At 47.8% G+C, this 27,471-nt stretch overlaps 1 protein-coding gene across 3 annotated transcripts in view; it reads left to right on the forward strand.

The window, feature by feature from the left end:
* The window catches only part of NMNAT2 (nicotinamide nucleotide adenylyltransferase 2), a 188,365-nt gene that overhangs the window by 137,985 nt on the left and 22,909 nt on the right, over positions 1-27,471 (forward strand). For all 3 annotated transcript variants that reach the window (XM_032862672.1, XM_032862673.1, XM_032862674.1), the window contains 4 exons: positions 19,683-19,771; positions 20,534-20,601; positions 22,661-22,739; positions 26,084-26,210. In XM_032862672.1, coding sequence (XP_032718563.1) covers positions 19,683-19,771; positions 20,534-20,601; positions 22,661-22,739; positions 26,084-26,210 — 363 coding nt within the window. The remainder of the gene's footprint in view (positions 1-19,682; positions 19,772-20,533; positions 20,602-22,660; positions 22,740-26,083; positions 26,211-27,471) is intronic.

A 27,471-nucleotide genomic window follows, 5' to 3' on the forward strand; every position in this document is an offset into this window, starting at 1 on the left:
CAGGTTGTTGAATACATAAGCATATTCTGGGGAACATGGGGATTTGACCAGCTCAAACATGGTCCTCACAAAATAATCTTCATAATTAATCAGCTATCACAAAATTTAATTCTACTATAATATCACTCTCTCCTTAACATAGGCCTTTCTACTTTTTAAAATAATGTCTAGTTATCCAACACTTTTGTAAGATGCTGATTGATTACCGTAGCTCCTTCAGAGGTAAATGATGGGAGGCCTGGCCATTTGCAGGTTCATGACTGTCATGTCTCTCCTGGACTCAGGATTCCCTGAGTGGTTTCACTCCCCTTAGTCTTGCTCCCTCTCAATTCATTCTCCACCCAACAAACAAACGAGCTTTCAGATTTTTGAAAATTGCAAAATAGTCAAAATTTCAAACATTCCAAAAAATACCATTCTCCTGCTTCCAACCCTCCAAGGGCTTAAAATAAAATCCTAAACTTCTTCTGTGCTCCCAAGGCCCTTCCGATGCGTCTCCCTCCAACCTCCCTGACTGTAGCACCAGCCTGACTTTTGTACCTTTGGCACTTTGTAGGCAGCGCACCCTGCGTCTGCCACACTTTCCCTCCCGACCCTTGTGTGGCTGATGCCCTGTCATTCACTTCTCTGCCTCCACGTCACCTCCACAGAGAAGCCCACCCACAACCACCTAATCTCCACCCTCTCTCCCCATTTTGTTTTCTTCACTGCTCTTATCATCACTATCTGAAATGATTTTACACTCATATAGCTTTAGTCAAATGTCACCATACTATAGGTAGGGTTCTGTGATTTGAATTTTTTTTTTCAAAATCCATTGTTGACTTTTTTTTTAACACTGTGTTAGAAATCTTCCCATATCAGACTGAATAGACCTCTTCCATAATTTTTAATGGCTGTGTAATAGTCTGTAGGTATATATACCATAATTTGTCTGATGGGCTTCCACATTTATTTCTGATTTTTTACCACTGCAGTTAACGCTGAAGTGAAACATCCTTTGGACACACCTCCCTGCGCATGCACAGATTTTTCCTATAGTAAAAATTCCTGGAAGTGAAATTGCCAGGTCAAAGCTTATGCCCATTGGTCATTTTCATAGATGCTCATCATCTATTGCCTTTCCTAAAAGGCAATCAATTTATACTCCCACCGATGGTGTGTTAGACTGCACACTTCCCTTCATTCTCACTGACACTAATTAGTATCATTTTTTAAAAAAATGTTGCCTTAAGGAATGTGCAGCAAAGGTATCTGATTTCATGTCATGAGCCTGAAGCCCATTTTAGGATCGTTTCCTGCTGCTGTCCCTTGGAGTCCTGCCTCCAGGTCAGCTTGGGGAGAAGCAGCGAAACCGTCTGTGAGCTCTGAGAGTTCCCGAAGACAAATGAAACCTTTGAAAGCGGTCTCCTCCATCCGGCAGAAAGCCCCTCTGTCCAGCCGCCTGCGGAGCGCGATCGATAGCCTGGAGAGCCGTGAGCCAGCCCGACATTTCCTGCGTGCAGCTTTCTCCCCATCCATCATCCAAACACATTCCGGCCGCTCAGCTACGGCTGGACAGAGTCAAAGTCTGGTCGAGTGCCGCAGGCCCCCCACCCCCAATCTTGGCTTCTCTGGCATTACTCAGAACCCTTTGTTTGCTTGCACTTAAGGACGAGAGATCAGGGTCTGGGAATGGTCAGACACCCAGTCTCCAGAAACGGCTTTTCAAGGCCAGAGGGCCACATCTCCTCTCTCTACGGGAGGGCAGGACAAGCGGCAGTGAGCACCATGAAAAACATCTCACTGGGGGCACCAAGAGCATTAGGACCCAAGGAAGCCTTCTTATACTTGATGCCCCCACAATGGCAAGCTGCTTATTTTTTTTAAAGAGTTTTTCAATTTTTCCTATTCCACCTTCTCTTTTATAAAAAAACAAAAACTCAGTTCTTTCCTACTGGGAGTCTCTTCCCCGGGTATCTCCTTTACTCCTTGTAGAAATGTCACGCTTCTGACATTTCTGGTCACCTGTCATGTGGAGGTTTTCCCCCAAGACAATCAATTCTCTGTGACAACAACTGGGTGTCCTACAATTTAACTCCATTCTGAAACTATCTGCCTGGAGATAGCACCAGATCCCACAGGTCGGGGCTCAGTCCTGCAAGTGGGGCCCCACTCCCACTACTCACATACACCTGAGGAGCCAGGGGTAAGCCCAGGTTTGCAACCTGGGTTTTTGACCAACCTGCTATAGATCTGAGGTTCTAAAGACCCCTCCTTGGGTTTGATTAATTTGCTAGAGTGGCTCACAGAACTGAGAGGAAAATTACCTCTATTTGTCAGCTTATTAAAGGATATGGTAAAGGATGCAGAACAGCCGTATGAAGAGATACACAGGGCGAGGTCTGGGAGGGTCCCAAGCTTAGGACCAGGTGTGTCACCCTCCCCATGTTGTGTTCAGAGCTCTGCAAAGCCCCTACGACTGGGATTTTATGGAGGATTCTTCGCATCAGCGTGATCAAATGTTAACTCCATTTCCAGCCCCCTCTTCCCTCTCTAGAGGATCGAGGGCTGGGAATAGGGGCTAACAGTTTTAGGCTTCTGATCACGGTTTGGTCTTTCTGGTGACCAGCACCTATCGAGGAACCCCAAGAGTCATCTCATTTAGAACAAAAGACACTGCTCTCACGCTCAAAGTTCCAAGAGATGTTGGAATTGTGTGTCAGGAATGGGGGTCAATGAGCAAATGCAAGAACAGTAGACGCACCCTACAAGGGTCCTAGGAGCTCTGTGCCAGGAACCAGGGGCAGAGACCAATATATATATTTTCCATTATCTCATAACTTTCCTCCTCAAAGGAATTGTTGAACTTCCCCGAGAAAGAGAAGCATGGCCAATGTCTCCTGGGTGCTGATGTTACGCTGCTTTTCACACCTGTTACTTCACACCCCTGTGAGTTGGATCATATTATCTCTAGTTTAAAGATGTGTCCACAGCCAGAGCAGTTGGGTAACTAACCCAAGGTCACCCAGCTAGTCGTGCCTGACGCAGGATTTGAACCTAGGGTCTATAAGCTTGTGCTCTATGGCCAATGAGGTGGGCTCTCGGACTTAATTCCAGGAATTTCAAAGACTTGATTTTGGTAGTTCCTAGGTTATCTTACATTCCTTTACATATAGGTCTCTTCAAAGAGAAAATTCTAAAATACCAATGAAATGACTTTAAGACCGTGTCCTTTCTGCGACTGTGAACAAGTCCAACATATGATACCTTTTCTTTGAGCCTATTTCCTCTCTCCACTTCTGTAGGAGCTGATACCTTTTCTTTGGTTCAGTGCGTGCAGAACAAGATGGAGTGACTCACAAGTTCCCTGGCCAGGCTGATTCAAGCGACGGGTAGGGTGACCACGGTATTAACTTCCTGCTGCTGCTGCAATCAGTTACCACAAACTTACTGGTTCAAAGCAATACACATTTATTATCAAGTCCTAAACTATTATCTTAATAGTTCTTCCTAGAAGCTCTAGGGGAGATCTGCTTCCTTTCCTCTCCTGGCTTACAGAGGACAGGTACCTCCCTTGTCTCGTGGTCCCTTCCTCCATCTTCAAACCTGTCACTGCTCTCTGCTTCCATTGTCACGTCTTCTCTGAGTCTGACCCTCCTGCATTCTCTCTGTAATCACATCGGACCCACCTGGAACATCCAGGATCATCTCCTCATCTTGATATGAGCACTTTAAATCATGCCTACAAAGTCCTTCTTGCTATGTTCAGGTGACGTATTTCCAGGTTCAGGGATTAGGACGTGGACTTCTTTGGAAGGCTGTCTTTCCTCACACCACACCCGTCATCTCAGTTTGAGGGGGACTACGAGCCCTACCAGGTTGTGGAAACTTCCGTGTTGGAAGTAGGAAAGTTCTAGGCAAGCCTGGAGAGTTGGTTGCCCCTAGCCGGGGCACCCTTGATCCAGGAAGATATTTCTACTGATTCTTGGGAAAGTAGAGAGGGAAGATGAGCACAGGTAAGAAAGCTGGAAGGGGAAAAGTGCTTTCCCAATCCTATTCTTAGGGGGAAAGCAACACCTTTAACCTTTAAGCAGTCCCGTTCCATTCCGTGTGCTCCCCGCACGAGAACCTCAGTGGGACCGCATCTTTCCAAAAGGGTGATTCTCTGCCTGATGTTTTCTTGTTTTACTAGATAAAGACAAAGAGATTTCCTAGATAAACTCTACTTCAGAGGCTGAATTCCCCCTAAATAAGAAGCCTGTATGGTGAACTTGTATTCAAAAAGGTTAATGGTTCATCCAGTGTGAAATCACAGACGTGTGGTTAAAATTAGAGCCTGATTCCATGTGAATGACAGATTCATCACTAATGGGAAGCCACGGTGGTGTTTTTTTGGTTTTGGGGGGTTTTTTACATCATGTGTGCTCTTTTCTCTTTATACCTTCCCCCACACTTTCCCCTCTTTTCGCCACCCTCACCCCCCCAACCCCCAGTTATATTTAGTATTACAGGTGGAGGGTTTGTAAAACAATTCTCCCATGTGTTCATGAGTCTCACTGAAGGAGAAACCAGTTCATGCCATATTTTTACATATATATATTTAGCTTTCTATTTCTGGAGAAATAAATAGAAAAAAAATAGTTTTCAATAACGGGTGAATTCCAAGAAGCGTGGTTTGGAAAGAGTGAGGGACGGGGATCTGGGGAGCTTTTCCAGCGGAGAGTGGGATGAAGAGGCCAGACCTTGGGGGTGGCACGGAGCAGCCAGGACACATGAGAGGTTCACCCCGGCACGGTCTGTCCGAAGTGACGCTTGTGGAACTGATGGCCGTGAATCATTTCCTAGCGGGGAAGGCAAAGGGACACCCGGTCTCCCAGCTAGAGGTCGTGGAGCAAATAGGATAAGCAGGGATGAGGGAGGGACTGTGCTGCACTGCATGACTCCCTGACAGGGTTCAGGTTTGCAAGTCCAAGTGGCTGCAAAAGCCAGACAGATGGATAAAAATCCAGGACTAGAGGAAATCCCGGCAGGTGAGGGATTCTGGGAAGCACTGCCTTCTCTGGTGAGTGAAGACAGCCCGAGGTGCGTGCCCCATGGTCGGGGGCAGATGGTGGGAATGGACAGATGGTCGAGAGAACTGGATTCTCTGTGTCCAGGGAGCTTCTTGGGGTTTGCAGGGCTGCTCTGCACCTGAGTCTGGTCAGGGGCCTTGGTCTGACCCCCGCATGCATCCACAGCCAGCCCACATCTTCTTCTGGTCAACCGCTGGCCACAGAGACCCGGCAGAACGTGCCAGACCAGGGCTTAGGAAAGGTAGCCTTTCTGAGCGAGAGAACCAGGAGGAAGCAGGCGAAGAACAAAAGTGCTCTCATAATTCCAAGAGGTTCCATATTTTTTTTTAAAGATTTTTTATTTACTTATTTGACAGAGATTACAAGTAGGCAGAGAGGCAGGCAGAGGGAGAGGAAGAAGTAGGCTCCCTGCTGAGCAGAGAGCCCGATGTGGGGCTTGATCCCAGGACCCTGAGATCATGAGATCATGACCTGAGCTGAAGGCAGAGGCTTAACCCACTGAGCCACCCAGGCGCCCCCAAGAGGTTCCATATTTTACTGCTTCTCTCATAGTTAAGAGTCCTGGGTGTGAAGGAGAGGAGGGGCCATTGCGCTGGCGAACGTGCATCCCGCGGGCCAGTTCTGCTGAGGTATGATGGCGAGCGTTCGCGGATGGCTGGCTGGGGACAGGGCTGGCCAACTCCGGGAAGGGCTAAGCCACTTGCCCCCCATGGACACTAAGTCCATAACCAGCCTGAACTTATTATAGGGGGATGGCAGCCTACTCCGCCAGTGGTGACCCAGGGATGACCCAATGGGCTCCCCCGGTCTCACTCATGGATCAAGGTCAGGGACCATACTCCTTTTCATACTTGCTTCAGATTCAAGTAGGCTGCTCACTAGAACACTCATGAGAACTCTCAGAGAGAGAGGACCTGGTATGACTGACTGTTTCACCGACCAAGGGAAACATGATCACCCAGCTCCCTGCTTCCCAAACACATTGGGACTGGAGGGTCTGGGAGTAGGAGGAGCTCCAGGAAGGTCCTCCAGTCATGGGCGGGAGGATGAGACACCCTTCGTGACAAGGCATGGAAGTGGCATCATTGCTTTTCAAGCAAAGAAAGCCAAGCCATAGAGCTCAGTGGAGCCTGGAGGCTCCATGCCTGACTCAATCCATCTGCTCCCATCCTCTAGAATGGGTGTCTTTTTTCTGTTTTTTGGTTTTGTTTTGTTTTTTTTTTTAAGATTTTATTTATTTGAAAGAGATAGGAGAGAGAGAGAGATCATGAGCAGTGAGGAGAGGGAGAAGCAGGCTTCCGAGCCTGACATTGGGCTCAGTCCCAGGATCCCCTGGGATCATGCCTGAGCTAAAGGGAGACACTTGCTGACTAGACAGCGAGGGGCCCCATCTTCCTTCTATTTTAAAATATGGGATTTACTGTTATTTGGGTGTGGCAAAGCCAACAGACCCGGAGATGAGCATCCCTGAAAAGATAGTGATACTCACAGATCCCAGGAGAGGACAGTCCATGCTACAGGGGGACCACATGGGGAAGCACTGGTCAGGAGGGTGAGGGAGTCCGGAAACAGGGGCCAGAAGCTTTATTGTAGTTACTGCAGGGAAGAAGCGGAGGAAGAGTCATCAGGCTTTTGATTGGCTGGTTTGATTAATTTCGGTGGCTCTGTGACATAGAAGCTGTCCCTAGGTGTCTGGTATCTGGCCTAGGTGTCTGGTATCTGGCCCTGGGGTGATGAGGGCAGGTATGTAATAGCCCTGAGCATGAGCACTGCCCAGAGGGGGTCCATTGTGGGTATGGGCTCTGAATTGGTTAGTTTGCATTTGAAAGGCGTGCTCTGGGGTGAGCTGTTTCCTGTCTCTAGAAACTGGCTAACTCAGGGAGGGCTGGCCCCACCAGGATCAGCATGGCCCCAGATGTCAGAGCCTCAGAAAACAGAAATGTAAAAATACCCAGTTAGTACACTTCCTCTTCTCGGCTCTCAGGATGCAACTCAAGTCTCACAAGTTCTAGGAAAGCTTCCCAGGCCACCCACTGGGACCACTCCCTCCCCCTGAAGTCCCATAGCCCTCACTGGTGCTGCTCGTTCAGCTTTCACCTGTTATCTAAGCAGAGCACCCTGTGTCCCTGTATCAAAACCCCAAGATCCTTGGAAGTGGGGACTGTGTCTAACTTCTCTATGTGCCCCCACAGCACCTGGCACAGAGCCTTGAACTCAATAAGTACTCACTAAATTTTTGTTAAGGAATGCCCGGGGTTAAGTGTGGTAGTCCACAGGGATGGTTCCTGTAAAAGAAGAACCATTTTCAAGCCCTGGGCAGGAATAACCCTGCTTGGTTCCTTCCTTTAGTATCCAATAAGCGTTCTAAAATTTAGAATGTTTACAAACCGAGATCACCTTTGTGAAATGCACAAATGAGGAAAAATTCAGGCAGCTCCAGCTGTGAATACAACTGAGAAAGGGTCATTTCTAATTGCAGCTGAAAAGGAGAAATTGAGTTAGTATCGATGCCCTGACCACAGTGTTTCCTCCATTAACTCTCTGGAAGAGGAGAGTAGATTACACACATCAGCTGGTTTCACTGAGTGGTCAGGAGGCGGACGAGACATGTCTGTCTCCTGAATTATTATTAATGGATAGATCATCTGGGTTATGATCGTCCTTGGCTAGGGGGATGTCTATCACAGGCTGTCAGGAGCAGAGATTTACCTGGTTCAAAGTGGCCTGGAATGAGTTGGGAGACATGGGGGGTCCTCAGGGTGTTGAGGGCAAGACACGGCAATGCTACCAGTGGCCTTGGGCTCCTCCTCTGTGCGTTCAGGAGCAAGGAAGGTAGACCAGATGGAGGGCGGGTTGGACCTGAGTAGAAAATGTTAGAGGGATTTGGCTCTGTTCCTGGGGCAGGGCTGAGGGACAAAAATAGATCACATCCTGGGAAGCCTGGCATGAAATTAAATTCCAGGGCCCTAGCCAAGCTCTGCCAGCGAACTACCTGCCAGTGTCCAGAAATGCCCTCATCATGCTAAGTGGAGGTGATGGTGGGGCCGGGGAGGGAAAAGAGCTTCTTTTGTGGGTACCCTAATGTTGCAGGGGCTGCCCCACCTGTCTTTAGTCCCTTACTATTCAAAACAGAGTCTATAGACCAGCAGCACTGGTCTCATTTGGGAGCTGTTTAGAAATGCTGACTCTCGGGCGGGGCTGGGAGTAGTGTGAGGCCAAAGGGGATAGCTCCCTCGGGTGCAAAATTTCAGGGAGCACCCCAGAACTCAGTAATGGAGATAAATAACATTTTTTAAAGGCAAAATTAATGCCAAAAATCTATGATGAACAAAATAAAATGATTTGAAATGAAGACAGGATCTGACCCTACACTTGAACGATCCTACCCCTCTCAACTCACCCTAATCCCAGACCTGATCTCAGACCCCACCCAGACCACGGAAATCAGCATCTGCCTCTAACAAGATCCCCAGAGGACTCAGGGGCCCATCAAAGTTTGAGAAACACTGCTTCGGACAGTCCCCCCGAAGCCATCACAACCCTAAATCTTGGACTCCAGACAGCAACAAAAATGGGAAAGGATGAGCAGAAATTCCAGACATTCCAGAAGCAGCCCCACGAGTTTGCTTGTCATTTGCCTGGATATGCACACTGCTACCTTACAATTGTACGGTGTCCTGTAGTTCACTGTAAGCTTTTAAAAAAAATGTTGCATTTTGAAATAATGATAGATTTATAGGAAGTTAGGAAGATAGTACAGAGGGTTCCTATGTGCCGAACTTAACCCAGTTTCCCCTATTGGTTACATTTTATGTATCGACAGTACAATACGGAAGTGAGGAAATTGACATTGGTATAAAGTGGATATATAGTTATATGCCATTGTATCACACGTGTGGATTCATGTAACCAGCACAAGGAAGCTACAGAAGTAGTCTCTCACTGCAAGGCTCTCCCTGGAGCCCTATAGCTCGAGAGTCACACCACCTCTCTGCCCCGTCCCCACCCCCATCCCTAACACTCGGCTGTCACTAATCTATATCATTGCTGAGAAGGTTATGTGAATGGAATCATATAGTACTCAACCTTTTGAGATTGGTTTTCACAAGGGGGCATGATGACCTGGAGATCATCTTAATTGTTGCATGAATTGTTAGTTTGTTCCTTTTGATTGCTAAGTAGCAGTATCCCAGGGTAGGGATATACCACTGTTTGTCTAACAGTTTGCCTCAAGCAGGGCGTTTCATTTATTTCCTGCATTTGGATACTATAAATGAAGCTGATATGAGTAATCATGTACAGGTTTTTACGCAGGCATGTCTTTATTTCTCTTGGAAAAACACCCTGGAGTACCATTGCTGGGTTATATGATAAAGCCTATGCTTAGTTTTGTTTTTGTTTTTGTTTTTGTTTTTGTTTTTATATTTTATTTTATTTTTTTAAAGATTTTATCTATTTATTTGACAGACAGAGATCACAAGCAGGCAGAGAGGCAGACAGAGAAAGAGGAGGAAGCAGGCTCCTCGCAGAGCAGAGAGCCTGAAGCGGGGCTCGATCCCAGGACCCCGAGATCATGATCCGAGCCGAAGGCAGAGGCCCAACCCACTGAGCCACCCAGGCATCCCTATGTTTAGTTTTTTAAAGAAACTGCCAAACTCTTTTCCAGGGTCGCTTGCTGTCTGACATTCCCACCAGCCGTGTAGAAGGAATCCGGTTTCTCCACACCCTTCTCAGCTGTTGGTGTCGTCATTATTTTTTCTTTTAGTCATTCTGATTGGTGAAATTCATGGTCTTAATTTACATTTCCGTGATGCTTAGTACTATTGAACATCATTTCCTATGCCTGTTTGCCATCTTTGTCCTCTTTGGTGGCATGTCTCCTCCTGTCTTTTGCCCATTTTCTAATTGGATCTTTAGGGTTTTTGTTCTTTTTGTTTTGTTTTATTTTGTTTTACCATTGAGCTTCGAGGGTCTTTTTTATATTCTAGATATGAGGCCTCAGATATGTGGATTGCAGATATTTTCACCCCATCCATAACTCGTTTTTTCATGGGCTTAACAGGGTCTTTCAAAAGTTTTTGTGAAAGTCCTGTATATTGTTTTTTTTTTCTTTTGTGCATCATGTTTTTAGTGTCATATCGGAGTCTTCACCAAGCCCTGTGCCAAATTTTCCGCCATAGTTTCATCTGAAAGTCATATTTTACATAAGTTAAAGCTATGATCCATTTTGAATTAATTTTCTATGGGATAAGAGATTTAGGTTGATTTAGGTTTTCTTTTTAAGATTTTATTTATTTATTTGACACACAGAGAGAGAAATCACAAGTAGGCAGAGAGGTGGACAGAGAGAGGGAAGCAGGCTCCCTGCTGAGCAGAGAGCCCAATGCAGGGCTGGATCCCAGGACCCTGAGATCATGACCTGAGCTGAAGGTAGAGGCTTAACCCACTGAGCCACCCAGGCGCCCCTGATTTAGATTTTTTTATTGTTGTTTATTTTTGTCTATGGCCATCCAATTGCTCCAGTGCCATTTGTTGAAAAGACTATCCTTCCTTTATTGAATTATTTTTGCACCTTTGTTAAAATGCAGTTGGCCATTTGTATGTGGGGCTATTTCTAGGCTCTATTCTGTTTCATTGATTTATGTGTCTGCCTCTCTGCCAATACCTCACAGTCTTAATTACTATAGCTATATAAAAAGACTTGAAATTTGGATAGTTTGATTTTCCTATTTTCTTTTTTCACACTTTCTTATTTTGTAAAAAAGGTTTTAACCATTCTGGTTCCTTCTGTATAAATTTTAGAATTAGTTTGTCTGTATCTTTTTTTAATTTTTATTTATTTGTTTGAGAGAGAGAGAGAATGAGAGAGAGAGAGAGAGCATGAGAAGGGGGAGGGTCAGAGGAAGAAGCAGACTTCCTGTTGAGCAGGGAGCCCGATGCGGGACTCGATCCTGGGACTCCAGGATCATGACCTGAGCCAAAGGCAGTCACTTAACCAACTGAGTCACCCAAGTGCCCAGTTTGTCAGTATTTACACCAAAAATGTATTGCTGGAATTTTGATAGGAAGTGCATTAAATTTATTTATTGGTTTGCAGATCATTAATATCTTCTATGTTATGTCTTCTAATTCACAAACATGGTGTATTTCTACATTTATTTACATCTTCCTTGATTTCTTTTTTATCAGCATGTTGTAGTTTTTAACATACAAATTTTGTATATGTTTTATTATATTTATACCTAAGTATTTCATTTTTTGAGTCATTATAAGTGGTCTAATTTCAGTTTCCACATGTTTGTTGCTAGCACATAAAAATACAATTAATAAGGGGCACCTGGATGGCTCGGTTAGTTAAGTGTCTGCCTTAGGTGTTGGCTCAAGTCCTAATCTTGGGGTACTGAGATGGAGTCCCACATCAGGCTCCCTCCCCAGTGGGTAGTCTGCTTCTCCCTCTCCCTCTGCCTCTCCGCCCTGCTAGTGCTCTCTCTCTTTCTCAAATATATAAATAAAATCTTAAAAAAAAATACAATTAATTTTCTTACGTTGATCTTATGATTTTACTTAACTCATTTTTTAAAGTATTTATTTATTTGAGAAAGAGAGAGAATGGGGAAAGAGGCAGAGAAAGAGAATCTTCAAGCAAACTCCCCACTGAACACACACGGTCTCAATTTCACCACCCATGAGATCATGACCCATGAAATCATGACCCGAGCTGAAACCAAGAGTCAGACGTTCAACTGACTGAGCCACCCAGGCACCCCCTGAACCCACTTAATAATACTAGGAATTCCCTCATAGATTTCTTGGGACTTTTAAGTAGACTTTTATACAAATAGAGATAGTTTTTCTTTTTAACCTTTTTGATCTCTATGCCTTTACTTTTTCTTGCCTTATGAGCTAGCTAAAACTTCAAGTGCCATATTGAATAGCAGTGGTGAGAGCAGCTGGCCTTGTGTTGTTCCTGATCGTAGACAGAAAGCATTCTGTCTTTTGCCATTAAGTGTGATATGCTATAGGTTTTTAAGGATGTCCCTTATGTTGAGGAAGTTCCCTTCTACTCCTAGTTTTCAGAGTTTTTATCACGAATCAATGTAGAATTTTGTCAACTGCTTTCTCTGCATCCATTGATAGAATCATGTGCCTTTTCTTCTTCAGATTGTTAATATGGGGGGATCCCATTAAATGATTTTTCAGATATTGAAACAGCCTTGGATCCTTGGAATACATGCCCGCTGGTCATGGTGTATTATTCTTTCTATGTGTAGCTGGATTCTATTTGCTAATATTTTGCTAATGGTTTTTGCGTATTTTCTAGTCTCTGCCTGGTTTTGGTATCAGGGTGATACTGGCTCCATGAAATAAATTGGAAAATGTTCCTTTTTTTCTATTTTCTGCAAGAGACCCTAGGATTGTGTCACTTTTTAAAATTTCAGCTTTACCGAGGTATAACTGACATATAAAATTAAAGATATTTAAAGTGTGCATCACGGTGATTTGATAAACATGTACATTGTGAAAGGACTCTACCCATCCAGTTCATAAACCACATCAGCCACTTCACATATTTGCTTCTGTGTCTTTCTTTCTTTCTTTCTTTCTTTCTTCCTTCTTTCTTCCTTTGTGTGCGAGAACATTTTAGTTCTACACTCTTAGCAAATTTCAGTTATACAATGTTATGGCAATATTGTGATTTATAAAAAACATATATTCTGACCTTCATCCACAGTTCCCGACCCACAACTTCTAAAACCTGTGAAATTCCCTGAGCAAGAAGAGAAGAAGAACATCTTTTGTTATAATATTTGGTCTCTTTTTCTCAGTTCCTAAAAATGTTTCAGAGCTATAAAGGTGAAATGGGTGTCTTGTTATTCATAACAAAGCCCTCTCCTCCACAAAGAGGTTTATGTTAATGTTGTGACTTGGAAACCACCCAAGGATGGAGGCTGGTGGCCAGGGGAACCATCTTCTATAAATAGAGAGTTGGAACTTTCAGTCCACCTCCTGATTTCTGGGGAGGTGAGAGGGCTGAAGATTGAATCAATCACCAACAGCCAATGAGTTAATCAATTACGCCAATATAGTGAAGCCTCCATAAAAACCCCAAAAGGAGGACATCCAGAGAGCTTCTGGTTTGGGGAAACCGATGCTTCCACATACCTTCGTTCTGGATCGCAAACTCCACGAGTCCCCGAACAACACAAAGGCAGAGGCTCCTTTGTTTGTGTCCCTGCCCTAGGTATCTCTTCATCTGGCTGTTGATCTGTAGTCTTTAATATCCTTTGTAATAAATCAGTAATCTAGTGAGTAAATGAACTTCCTGAGATCTGTGAGCTGCTGTCACAAATTAATCAAACCCATGGAGGTGGCCATTTGGCCAGAAGTACAGGTTCCAACCTGGCCTTGCAATTTGGTAACTGAAAGGGAGGAGGCAGTCTTGTAGGACTGAATCCTTAACCTGTGGGAGTGGATACTATCTCTAGGTAGGTAGTGTCAGACTTTAGTTGGATTGTAGGATACCTGCTAGTGTCTTGAGAATTTCTTTGTGGTGTGGGAAATAGATACACAGACACACATACACACACATACTGAAGTGGGGGTTAGAATCATTTCAGTTATCAACTACAATCACCATGTTTTACATTAGATCCATCCATGGCTTTAATTTTAATTCTTCTTTAAATGTTTAAGACAATTCCCCAGTGAAACCATGTGGGTGTTATGCACTTAAATATTCAGAATTTGATTCAATTCTCATAGCAACCTTGCAAAGAAGGCATTTTACAGGTATGGAAACTTAAGGCTCAGAGAAATGAAGTGACTTACCCAAGATGTAGACATCTTCTGGTTCTAAGTTCAGTCCACAAAACCACACTTCCTGAGTTAGATGTCATTAGGCTGACCCTTCAGTCCTTTGGAATCTCTATGGGAAATAAGGAAGAGAATAATCGTAGCTGTTCCTGGCCACCTTTGTTTAGCTGGGTGCCAGTTCTCTCTTGCTGGACATTACAATCAAGTTAGAGGGTAACGAGGCCACCAGTGAATCAGAGTGTAAGACCTAGTACTGTTCGTATGTCATGAAGGTACAGTCCGAAAGACTGATGACACATGCATTGACATATCCAACTGCAAAACCCCAGAAGCAAAGCAAACAAAACCATCTCAAGAGAGAAGGAAATCCTATTATTTTGTGGTCCCTGGGCATTCTCTGGGAAGTTTCGAGGGGTCATCTCTCTCCTTCATCCCTTATTACCTGACCCCAAATTTCCCACCAGGAATGATTAGCTTACTTAAGATAGGATTTTTCACCACCTTTACTATCCCTTCTGTGATTTTTTTTTTTTAAGATTTTATTTATTCCTTTGGCAGACAGAGATCACAAATAGGCAGAGAGGCGGACAGAGAGAGAGAGAGGAAGGGAAGCAGGCTCCCCGCTGAGCAGAGAGCCCAATGCAGGGCTCGATCCCAGGACCCCGGGGATCATGACCCAAACCGAAGGCAGAGGCTTTAACCCACTGAGCCACCCAGGCGCCCCCACCTTCTGTCATTTTTTCTTTCCCAGTTCTGATCATGTCGTTTCCCTGTTTAATAGACTTCAATGATTCTGTATTGTCTCTACTTTTCAACTTTATGGTTGTCATCTATGTACGTCCAGGGTTCTCAAACTTCAGAGGAGAAAAGAATCACCCAGAGACACTACCTGAAACTTTAGACTCTTAAGTCCCAACCCCAGAGATTTTGACTCAGTAACTCTGGACTGAGACCTAAGAGTCTATTTTAAATACCTCCTCCTGGTGATTCCAGTGCCGTCCACAGAATACATGTTGACCAAACAGTGATCTCTGCCATAAAGGTCATAGTCCTCGGCCTGGCTTTCAGGTCCTGTGAAGTTCGATTCCAGCTTGCTTAGTGACTAGTACCCCTCCCTCACCCTCACCACTACCAGGCCTCCAGACCTACAGACCAACCCAGTGGGTAAGACTAAACCAGTTGGTGAGTGCGCTTCGGAAAGGCAGAATTAATCTCTCCTGTCCTTTTCCTCCCCTGCCCTTAGCACTTCAAGGTTAGCACAGTGTTGTTCAGACTATAGGTTGCCACCGGATAGTAGGTTTTGACCAGGTTCTTATTTAAATTTATGATTCCTAGAATAGAATATATGGAAACTATCAGTGTGCGTTGCTGTAGTTAAGGGGATTGTAATACGTTTGTTTCAGTTAATTACCTGTATACATAGATGCGTATTGTGTCGGGACATGACCTGCGTTTCTCACTGTGGCTTGTACTCCAGCAACATTGAAAGCCACGGGTGTAGAACTCACTTCTCATTAGATCCATCAGTATGGCTTTCTGTTTCTCCATTATTGTGAACCTTTGGGGAATAATGAATAAAGCCACCTTTATCTTCTTAGTCCTCCAGGATCCATCATGGCATTTTGTACTCAACAACTGAACTGATTTGATTACATCATCACAATCATGCCTCTTCTGGGTTTAACTACTTCAGATCAAGTATCCTCTTCTAGGGCATAGGGTTAGGGTTATTCCTTTCAGAAATTGCCTCTTCTGGAGGAGTGCTTGGGTGGCTCAGTCCGTGAGGCATCTGCCTTTGACTCAGGTCATGATCTCCAGTACCCGGGATCGAGCCCCATGTCAGGCTCCCTGCTCAAGGGGAGCCTGCTTCTCCCTCTCCCTCTGCCCCTCTCTTACCCCATCTCGTGCTCTCTCTTTCAAATAAATAAATACAATCTTAAGAAAAAAATTTTTGCCTCTTTGTGAGACAGTGAATCTTGGAGCATTGCTGATGAAGTTCTAGAACCTAGGTGAGGTTCGGTGGGCTGAGGTCCGGAGCCGATGACCAAGAAAGAATTCTTGAGACATCTTTGGTGCAAAATGGTGGTTTATTAAAGCATGGGGACAGGACCTGTGGGCAGGAAGAGCTGCTGCCCCAGGTTAGGAGAGATGGCAGGTTATGTACCTTGCGGTTGGGGGAAGGTGAAGGGAAGGGAGGTTTCAACGGAGCTTTCATATGCTAAAGAGGGCCTACAAGGTGCAGGGATACCAGAGGCCTTGCGGCTTGATCAATGTTGTCTTTTGGCAAGCCGATCACATTTCTGCTATCAAGCGTCTTTGTTAGTGAGATTTGGGTTTAGAAGAAATTTAACTTTATTTAGGGCTTGAGGAACTGAGTTATTTGCCTCTGGAAATTGTGCTATTGATAAGGTAACTTCTTTGTAGATCTCTAGGACATTTGTAAACCAAGGGAGACTCTGTCTTGCAGGATTTCGATCTCTGCAAGTTAACTATTTGTTTCTCGTTTATGGCAGTCAGGGGTGCCTGAGGAATGTCACATTACCGAGGGGAGCAGGTGGAGAGGGGGTGCGAGGTGCCAGCTTTTGCTTTGTCTTCAGTCAGCCTCCTGCTCCCTCATCAGTTGCCAGAAGAAGTGGCCCCTCACATTGGCCAGAAGCAAAGGGTAACGTTTGCAAGGTGATGAGGTTCTTCGGCAAATGTATTTCCTATGGAGATTCTGGAGTGTGGTCTGAGGAATGGAGTGGGTGGCTCTCTGACTTAAGATGGCCCAGTGAAAGGACGCTCTAGAAGGACAAGAGCAGAGGAAATAGCTACATGAGTCTTCTAGGCGAGCGTGGTTAAGCATCCACTGGTCAATTAACGAGTCACTATGCAGGCTCTTAAGAACCCAAGAAGTGTTCAGATCAGTGACGACTGGACCACATGTGGATCACAGCTTTGTTTTCTTAAGGCAGCGGTGTTTCAGACGGCAATGTGTCCAGTCAAGGTTGTTTGAATGCCAATCATCTCATACCGAGCTTGCTTCTCACATGTATGTTAACTGCGCATCTCTGTTAGCTGTAAGTTGGGGACCTCCTACAGCAAAATCTCTGGCTTTGAAGAACTCAGTGCAGAAGAGGAGTGAAGGCATACACTTTCAGAAACAATTTCCCGGCCAGGCCCCTTGAACTTGATGCACAGGGGCCTAGCAGAGCTGTAAGTGCAGTCAAGGAGGTTGCTGGACAGAGCAGGAAGGCTGGACCGAGGTAGAGGTGAGGTAGAGTGGAGCTTCCAGTGAAAAGCTTGGGTGTGCAGAGTAAGGAGAGGCCACTTTTTTGGAGGATGGGGGAGGAAGGAAGCTCTGACTTATTACAGCAGGGACTCGGTGACAGCTAAGGGCCAGATGTAAATGATCTCAATGAAGACTGGCGTGTGAAGGGCCAAGAGAAGAGAGGGGTGGTATGGAGCTTATCCCAATAAAAGGGTTTTTGTTTCGTTTTGTTTTAAAGATTTTATTTATTTATTCGACACAGAGAGAGAGATCACAAGCAGGCAGAGAGGCAGGCAGAGAGAGGGGGAAGCAGGCTCCCTGCCGAGCAGAAAGCCCAACTCGGAACTCGATCCCAGGACCCCAAGATCACGACCCGAGCCGAAGGCAGAGGCCCCACCTACTAAGCCACCCAGGTGCCCCTGTTTTGCTTTGTTTTGTTTTAACAAGGTTTTCAATTTGTCCTTGGCCTCAAAATAAGACTTCTTGAAAACAAGTAAAGTAATATCACGCTTTAAAAAAGCAGAGGTTAGGGGCGCCTTGGTGGCTCAGTCGTTAAGCGTCTGCCTTCAGCTCAGGTCATGATCCCAAGGTCCTAGGATCGAGCCCTGCATTGGACTCTCTGCTCAGCGGGGAGCCTGCTTCTCTCTCTCCCTCTCCCTGTGTTCCCTCTCTCCCTCTCTCTCTGTCAGATAAATAAATAAAATCTTTAAAAATAAATTAAAAAATAAAAAAGCAGAGGTGACACACCTTATTAGAACGGCTAAAATCCAAAAAACCTGGTAATTCCCCATGCTAGCAAGGATGTGGAGCAGCAGGAACACTCATTTTTGTTGCTTGTGGGAATGCAAAATGGAACCATCACGTTGGAAGCCAATTTGGCCGTTTCTTCCAAAATCAAATGTCCTCTCACGGTCTGACCCAGCCACTGCACTCCTAGATGTTTACACAACCAAGTCACAAACCAGGTCCACGCAAAAACATGCACGTGAATGCTGTATCAGTTTGATTCATCATCAGTGAAAACTGGAAGCAACCAAGACGCCCTTCAGTTGGTGATGGATAAACAGTGCAAAGGGATAAAGAAATTGTGACACATCCAGACAAGGGATTATTATTCAGCAGTTTACAAATTGAGTTATCAAGCCACAAAACTGCATGGAGGAACCTTAAATGCATATCGTTAAGTGAAAGAAGCCAGTCTGAAGAAGCTACCTAGTGTATGAGCCCAACTCACTCGGTGTTTTGGAAAGGGCAAAACCAGAGAAATGGTAGAAAGATCCGTGGTTACGGGCCGCTGTGCACCCAGGGAGAGGGATGAACGGCGGTATCACAGTGGATTCTGAGTGTAGGGAAACTGTTCGCAACGTAACTGCAACAGTGCCTCTATGTTATTATACATTCGTCGAAACCCACAGACTGTACAACACAGTGTCTCTTCGTGGGAACTATGGCCTATAGTTAATCCATAATAATGTGTCAGTATGGACTCATCAAGTGTAACAAATGAACCGCACTAATGCAAGATATTAATAATAGGGAAAACGGTGTGGGGAGGGGGGAGATGGGAAGGTGCCGACCGGATGTATATAGCTCTGTGAGCTCTCTGCTCCATTGTTCTTTAAATCCAAAACCGTGCTCAAAAATAAAGTCTGTTAATAATTTTTTTAAGAAATGGAGAGATTTCGCATTGAAAGAAAACAAAAGGCGAATGTGATGAGAATTATTTTTAAGTTTTAAGAGAGGAGCAAGGAAGTCCTGGGAACTTGCTTGTAAACTACACAGCCAGCCTTGCTCCCCAAGACCCCCTTCACGAACAGAATCCCTCGCCTGCGAAATAAATCCATACCACATCTCCTCCCTGGTGCAAGCTCAGGCCCTGCTGGGTTTGACACTGAACCCCCTTCAAATGAGAACTAAAATTTTCCTCCCCTTCCTAGTTTTCTGAATTTTCTCATGGAAAAGAAATCGGGCTTGTCTGGTAAGTTTGAAAAAGCAGCCTCACGAATTCCTTCCAAAGGAAAAAAGGCTTTTCTGTGACTGAACTTCTCTCAATCAACCATAATGATGGCTTTCCTGTTAATTCTCCCCAATTCCGTGGAAGGCCTTTAAACTTGATTTGGCGGTTCTCTTCTGAGATGAGGCAATCAGCCCATCTTTGATATTATAAGAAGGTGGCGGCTGATGCTTCTCCTTCTTCCTCTTCTTCCTTTTAAGTCACTCCTCCATTTTAGAATTTCTGCAAGTGATCATAGGCGTAAATTCCAGTCTGTCCCTCAAACGGCTTCTAGTGAGGTGCTTGTTCTAAATCCCTCTAAGCTGCAGAGGACCTTTTAAACTGGATTAATCCCCTTGGTTCTAAATCCTTTTGCTTTGGGGGCCAGAATCTCATCCCATAACCTTTTGAATCACCAAGGTAACTTGGAAAGTTGGCACTTTCCATGTAAATGGCGAGAGAGCTGTAAAGCCATAAACCTTGCAGAGCGGAACGTTTTGATTTCAACAGTCACCTTTAATCCACACCTTTCCGAATCTTTATAACGTGTGGTTTTTCTTCTCTTAATTAGAAAGAGCCAGGGATTATCTGCACAAAACTGGAAGGTTTATTGTGATTGGTGGGATTGTCTCTCCTGTCCACGACTCCTACGGAAAACAGGTGGGTTGGTCCTTTGCCTCTCTGCTCCTTACCCCTCCCTTTCTGACCCGATGGATGGCTTCTAGGGCACACAGCTGCCCCAAGGCCGTCTCGGCTACACTTCCTGGAAACACACATGCCGGGTAGCGGGCGTCCTGCTCTGGGCTCTGGACCACTGTCAGCCCCGAGCAGGTGGGTGCCGGGCGGCAGCGGGGAGGAAGAGCTGCGCCCGCAGCGCTCATTAGCCCCGGAGCGCGCACACCCGCGGACGGCCGAGCCGGGCAGGGCACGGATGCCACACCGGTGGCGGGTTACGGATCTTTCCCGGATTTTAGGAGGAAAAGGCCCATGCCTCCTACGATCTGATTAAAAATTCCTTTCCTTGCGGCTCCCTCCCTGCCACACGAAAGGGAAGGGCTAGGAGCCCTCCCCGCATCCTCCGTCCCCACCTGCCTCCGAGGAAGTCGCCCACCCAGCAGCCCGATCCTCTAGACGAAGCCCCGTTTGCAGGGTTAAGTCTTGTCTCTGTGCTGGGCAAGGGTTGGCTGCTTCCTCCGAGAGGCCCACCTCCTGACCCTGTCGTGAGTGGCCCATCCCACCTCCGTCCCTTTCTTTCCCCTCTGCGCTCTGGGCGTCAGCGTGACAGGTGCACATGGGGGGGGGGGGCACACCCTCCTTCCCGGCGTGGCTGAGAAACGGCTGCCCTTGAATGAGAAGCCCGCTTGGGGTGGGGTCCCCGGAGGCTTCGGGGAGCCTCCCACTGATGGCTCTGTTGCTCCCCAGGGCCTTGTGTCGAGCCGGCACCGCCTCATCATGTGTCAGCTGGCCGTGCAGAACTCCGACTGGATCAGGTAGGGCTGGCCTGGCCCTTGCCCCTGGGGAGGGGGTTGGCTTGGGATTCACTGGGGCTGAGAGGAGGAAAAGAAGAGGTCCCCTCAGCCATCTGGATCCCACAGGGGTGGGGAGGTCAGAAGAGGCATTAGTCCCCTGCAGGCTATCATTACGCAAACCTTCGGAGGTGACCCCCCTTTGTTTTATAACCAGGCTGTAGGGCCCAGCAGACCCAAGAGAGAAGCCGAAGTGTTTCTCTGCTCTGGGACATTTGATCCAGGAGTATTCCTGGACATCATTGGATTTGGGGTGAGGCCTGGCCAGGAAATCCAAAATGCCTCTCCACTTTTCTCCCCAGTTACTTCCTGTGAACTCAAACTTCCTTTTAGGAACCATTCCCTGGGCTTCTTTATTTCCCATTCCTGAACTCGGGCTTCCTGGGGCTCCCGGCTGAGTGTGGGACCGAGGGGCTGCCAGCAAGAGGGCACTGCCCGTCCCTCAGACTCTGGGCACCCGCCTCCCTAAGATGGCAGACACCGCTATGTGCAGCGCTGGCGGTGTAATTAAAGCAAGCTTCCACTAATTATGCTAATTACGCTCCCCCAAGTTCCCACAGTTATAATTTGCATGAGAAAATGGCGTTTTAAAAAAATAATGGCACACCATTTGTACTGTAATTTCCCCCCACGGAAAAATAAGCAGCACCCAGAGGTTTCTAGAAGGGAGGGACGTAAGGGAAACTCACCTCACAATGAGGGAGAGGAGATGGGTTGGGTGGGAAGGAGAGCGGTGAAGGGAAGCCACCACGGTAATCACATAGTGATTTTTGCGGGTCGTGAGCAGTGATTTGTGTGAGAAACACTTGTCCCTTAGAGACTTTCTCAAACCCCTGAGATATAGGGAGACATGGCTGCCTTTTCTCTGGTGAGAAATGGGCCCAGAGAAATCAAGGGGTTTGAGCGTGAACAGCCTGTCCACGGTCACGTCAGGGATAGAAACAAGGCCTTGTAACACTGTGGCTTAGGATCTCCTGGGGAAAATGGGGACCATTGGGGGAAGACACAGGGCAGGAGGTTGTTCCTGCTTGGATGTGACTGGAAGATTCTGAAAGAATTGCTTCATTCATTCAACAAATATTTCCCCAGCACCTCCTGCTGGCTCTGCACTGCTCCAAGCACTTGGGCAAGGTCAGAATTCCAAGAATTGAGGTCACTAGGGAAGCTCTGGTAGCTCTAGAGGTGGGGGGGGGGGGCGCTCCGGTCCTGGGGGAGCCTGTTGCAGGCAGGTGGGTGGTGGTCAGAGGTGGCGGGAGGGCCTGCCGCACAAACCAACTCTCAAGGTTTTCAGTCGGGGAACCCTTACCTCTGGGAAGCTTCGGTGTGTGTGCCTGGTGGGAGGTGGGCAGGGAATGCTCAACTGCTAAGAAAATGTTTGAGAAATCTCCCAGTTTAGCAGCTCATTAAGTTGCCAATTAAGCCTGAGCTGGCATTGGTCTGGGCCAGCTCCCTGCTCGGTTCACATCCCGCTGCACAGGAGGGGCTGGCCAGCGGGCGGGGCTGTGCCCTCCAGTCTGACTGGCATGCCCCCTCCATGCCCACAAGGCCCCCCCGCAGCACAGGGAGGCAGACAGGGGCAGATCCCCCAATTCACGTATCTGCAGCCACCACTTGATGAGGGCCTGGCTTTGAATCCTTACCCCAATCCTTGAGGGCCCAGAGGAAAATTTCCACCGTGTGGGGAAGCATCAGAGTGAGGCTCTGTACTAACCACTTTGTTTATAAAACTCACCAAGCCCTTCTAATAACCCCACAAGAGAGTCACATCGTCACTTTTACAGGTGGGAAAAGTGAGCACCGGAAGAAAACATCACTTTCCCAAAGCCCCGTACTCCCCCCGTTTACAGAGGAGGAAACTGAGGTGTAGGAAGGCGTTTCAATCCCACGTTTGATCTGATTTGGGATCTAAGTATGCGGCAGGGGCCAGTCTGCTGAGCTCCCTGAGCTACACGTTCTGGGAACAACCAGTGAGGAATGAGTGTGAGAATGGAAACCGTGGGAAGAATCTTTCTGGTTCTGTTAGGGTGGACCCGTGGGAGTGCTATCAGGACACCTGGCAGACCACGTGCAGCGTGCTGGAGCACCATCGGGACCTCATGAAGGTGAGCTGGGCCGCGGCAGGGGGTTGGGTGGCCCCCAAAACCAGGCAGGCCCGGTAAGAGTGCTGCTGGCCTACAGACCTGGTTCTGTTTCCGGCTTCTCGGCCAGCGATGGGAGACCAGGCCCTGAGCAGCAGGAAGGAGAGCAGCCAGTTAAGGAGTCGGACCAGAGGCTGCCCCCCACCTTGCCCCCCTGCTCAATCTGACTGGGGCTGGTTTTCAACTTCTGACAGCAAATCCAGGGTGGGAGTGAGGACAGACTTCAGAAAGTGGGGAGGGAAGGAGACCTGGCCCGGGAAGGCGGGAGCACAGAGGAGCATGGGGGGAGAGTGGGGGGACAAGCATCCGGGGGCTCCATCCCCATCTATATTGGATTTGCCAGTCCCCTCACTCCAGCACTGGGTGCTGTGGCCGAGACCCCCTCACCCCTGCCAGACGCTGTCCCTTTGTTCGCTCTCATTGGTCCTCTCATGAGGCAGGCAATGTTCTGGTCCTTTTTATATGAGTGGACAAAAGGAAGCCCAGAGGGGTACCTGGGTGGCTCAGTGGGTTAAAGCCTCTGCCGTTGGCTTAGGTCATGATCCCAGGGTCCTGGGATCGAGCCCCATATTGGGCTCTCTGCTTAGCAAGAAGCCTGCCTCCCCACCCCTCTCTCTCTGCCTACTTGTGATCTCTGTCAAATAAATAAAATCTTAAAAAAAAAAAAAAAGGAAGCCCAGAGAGGTAAGCCAATCTACCTGAGGACACACAGCCATTGTTTTGTGTCTCCCCTGGATGGGAGCCTGTGGCTTGTGACCAGGTTGCAGCCACTGAAGAGCTGGTGACCGGGTTATAACAAGAGCCATGCCAGCCAGCCCTGCTGGCCAGAGTTCGAGGAAAGCACCCTTCCCAGACCGACAGCAGCCCATCGGTCTCTGCAGTGATGGCAGGAAGAGCAGAGCCATCCGTAGCAAGAAGCCTGACTGCCCAAGACAAGAGTCAGTGCCCCGACCCTGTCACGGTGCCCTTGTCAGCCGCAAACGGCAGTCTGGACGCACTGTTCCGACACAGGGAGCGCGTCCGCCCATCTGTGTTTTGCGTCAGTGGGTGTCAGAAGCCGCTCCTTGGGGAGCCGTCGGCATCACACTCCACCAACTGGGCCAGCTGTGCTTACCTTTAATAGAGGTGGGGCTCTGGGCTCCTGACCCTCCAGGAAGTCAAGAAGAAGAGGAAGAGGAAGAGGGCGGGCTCTAGCGAGCTGTTGCCTCATCTACTAGGTTTGTCCCCCTTGGAACTGACACAGCGCACCTCCCTTCCTTCCCTCTTCGGAATCCTTTACAGGCATCCGGAGTCTTTTCTGATCCCCTTGAAGGGACTCTGCCATTGGGGGGCACTCACCAGCTCCCCGTGCTGGTCTCAACTACCGCAGTAATAACAGGCATCCCATCCTGTCCTACTGTATCAGTCAGGAGAGGCTAAGATATGCTGTGTTAACAAACATCCTTAAAATCTTGGGGCCTTCACGTCAGTTTATGCCTCACACTACACATCAGCTAGGGGTCAGCGGGGGCCTGTGTGCCTTCTGATCACACGGGAGCCTCGGGCTCTGTGGTGGAAAGGAGGAATCCGGGACCCTGCAGGCATGCTGGAGCCCTGCCTGTACCAGCCATGAAGTCTGCCCACTGTTTTGCTTCCAAATGCCTGGGCTTCCCGAACCCTCCTTCCGTTACTCATGCCCGGAGGCGGGAGTCTGGGCCAGAGCGGCACAGCCAGGAGCTCAGCCCTTCCAGTGACAGGCACAGGCCCGTAGAGAAAGTGAGTCCCCAGGACCCCTGCCTAGAATGGCGGTGGGGGACACCCCGTCTCTCCTGTTCTACCATCAGGCCGGTGTCCCCGGCGTGGACGGCAGACCTGTTGGAGAGACTGACGTAGGGCTTACTTAGAGGTGACCCGAGCCCATGCTGGGAAGGGTCTCTGCAAACATGAGAGCCCGCAGAGGGGTGACGAGGGCAGAGTGGGGCACATGGCCAGCCCTTTGCTTCTCTACCTAGAACAAGTCCCCTGGGACCCGCCATGCAGGCAGCGGGAGGAAGCATTTTCTCAGCTACCAGACCAGTTACTTAACGAAAATGTGGCACTTCCTTTTCTGGAGGTGAAATAAGGAAAAAGGAGGCAGGCCGGCCCTTCCCCTCCAGCAGCCACAAGCAGGCGGGGAAGAGCCTGTTGGGCTGGCCTGGGCGGGCTCCCAGATGGGGCTGGATGCTGCTGGGACCGCCCCGTGTCAAGAACATGACAGAGGGGACAGGTCACCCCGCAGAACAAACGCCTGTCTTCTGGGGCTCAGAAGGCATCAACGCCACTCTCTGTCTTCTGTTATGAAAGACGGACCTTTTGGGGGTCACGAGGGCCACAGCAGCCCCACAGCTTGGGGTTCTCTGGCAGCGGGACTCAGGAATCCAGAAAGAGGGGTGCATGGGGGTGAGATACTATCTGGAAAGGGAACTGCAGAAGCACCGGCCCTTGGAAAGCTGAACGGATAGAAAAACCCATTCTTTGTTTCTCTGTTGCCCAGTAGGGAGCTCTCGCACCCACAGCAGGGAAGGGGGTGGGTGTCTGGGTCAGCTGGGCAGGACTTATCAGCTCCATGAGTTCTGCGGCCCCGAGGGAAGCAGCAGGCCAGATAATCCAGCACAATAGAATATACACATAGAATATCCGTTTGGCTCTGGAATGTGCATCCACACTGACAAGTAGGCAAAAGAGTGCCCAGCACCCCGCCTCTTCCTGCCACACAAACACATCCCGCCCACCTGGCCCCACTCTCAGCTTTGGCCTTGTCATTGGCGTCCCTGGCCTGGAGAGGCGACAGGTGGTGATAGTGCCTGGTGTTCGTATGACCTTTCCAAAGCGTGCACAGCCCTTCTGCAGGCATGACCTCGTGTGAGGCCCGTGAGGCGGGCAGGGAGGCAGGAATGCACGTCACAGAGAAGGTTACAACATCGGTGGCCAGGTGCCAGACCACAACCCAGAAAGGCAGCCACCGGGCCTGTCCGTGTTAATCTCCTGAGCTGAGGTTCAAGAGACTAACTATCCAAGGTCACGCAGCCGGAGTGGGGCAGAGCTCGGACTTGAACCAGGGCAACACCGCATGCCATGCCTTCCCAGCACTGAGCTAGCGGTCTGGCCTCCTGCTGGCCTCACGCAGCCACGCCACACAGCTGGGTCTAGAACTCGCCCCCGCCACCGGCTCAGCTCCCAGTGGCCTCCCCGGGGTTGGATGAGCAGATGAGCGATTGAAGATAACTAGGAATGCTCTTCATAAGCTACTTGGCTAATGCCACTGACCTTGCACTTCTCCCTTCCCCCAGCGGGTGACTGGCTGTATCCTCTCCAACGTTAACACACCTTCCATGACGCCAGTGATCGGACAGCCCCAAAATGAGACGCCCCAGCCCATTTACCAGAACAGCAACGTGTCCAGCAAACCCACTGCAGGTAGGGGGACCCTGGTGGGAGCTGTGGCTCTCAGACCTCAGAATCACCTGGAGGGTGGTTAGAATCCAGACTGCTGGGCCCTCCCCCCGAATGTGACTTAGTAGGTCTGGGAGGGGGAGGAAAATGTGCCCTTTTAACAAGGTGACACTGATGCTCTAGTCCTTAAAATAGAGCATCAGAGAGAAGCAGTCACAATGAGAGAGAGACAGGGTTGATGGTGTGCATTTTTTTATATTTATAATTATAAATCATATTTACAAATTCTATTTATAATTGCCTTCCTGGGAATTAAAAATATGGAAGGCAGCATTTTCCCTGCCTCTTCCAAGGTAGTTGACTATCTTGCCCAAGGTCACACAGTGAGGAGGTAGCAGGACTAGGAGTCAAACCCAGGCATCAGCATTCGAAATCCCAAACTCTCAGCCACCTCTTCAGTGGCAGAAAGCAAGGGCTCCAACATTTACCCAACACCGAGTCCTGTATGCCCATACAATGTACAGTGCTTTACATGGATTCACATTTTATGCTGTAATTCTGTGATATAGATATTATGTTCCCATTTACAAGGAGAAAACTGAAATTCAGAGAGGGTAAGTGGTTAGCCTAAGGTCACACAGCTCAAAAGTGGAAGAGTCAGAGGTCATGTTCAGGACTATTCGATTCCAAGGTCCATGTTTTTTCCAACATTTTTTACCAGCCCATTGCAAGAGGTGGATCCTGTTCATACTCTTCAAGCCTAGAGACCATAAACTATTAGATTACTAGTCTGTTCGAAACAGGAGAGTTCACAAGGAGCCAGAATTTCATAGCTCTCATACAGCTACATGTGGCGGCTCAGAAAGATTTTCTGGATTAGAGCCCGGAGAGGACATCAAAAACCAGATCCCTCTCAGCCAAAGTAGGATGTCTGATTATGATAAAATCCATCTTCATGGGAAGGAATGAAGGGTAAGGTTCATATTTAAAAAATGAAAGGAGCAAATAGCCCATATGTCATTTAAACACATAATATGACCCAACTTCTGGTGTGCAAACATACCTGCGTAATGCATATTTTTTTAAGTGGAGGAAAAGAAATAGTATAGCCATGTGTTACTAGAGGAAAAGAAATAGTATACCCATGTGTTAGTGGTGGCTGTCTCCTGGGACGGGATTACGGGTGCTTTTTATTTTCCTTTTTATATATTTTCCTCTTCTACATTTTCCGGTTTTTGACAGTATAATAAACACAAGCAGAAAACAGATTCCAGTCTGTGGCTCA

The sequence above is a fragment of the Lontra canadensis genome, unplaced genomic scaffold (genome assembly GCF_010015895.1).
Source record: "Lontra canadensis isolate GAN:19392208 unplaced genomic scaffold, GSC_riverotter_1.0 scaffold24, whole genome shotgun sequence".
NCBI classification, from domain to species: domain Eukaryota; kingdom Metazoa; phylum Chordata; class Mammalia; order Carnivora; family Mustelidae; genus Lontra; species Lontra canadensis.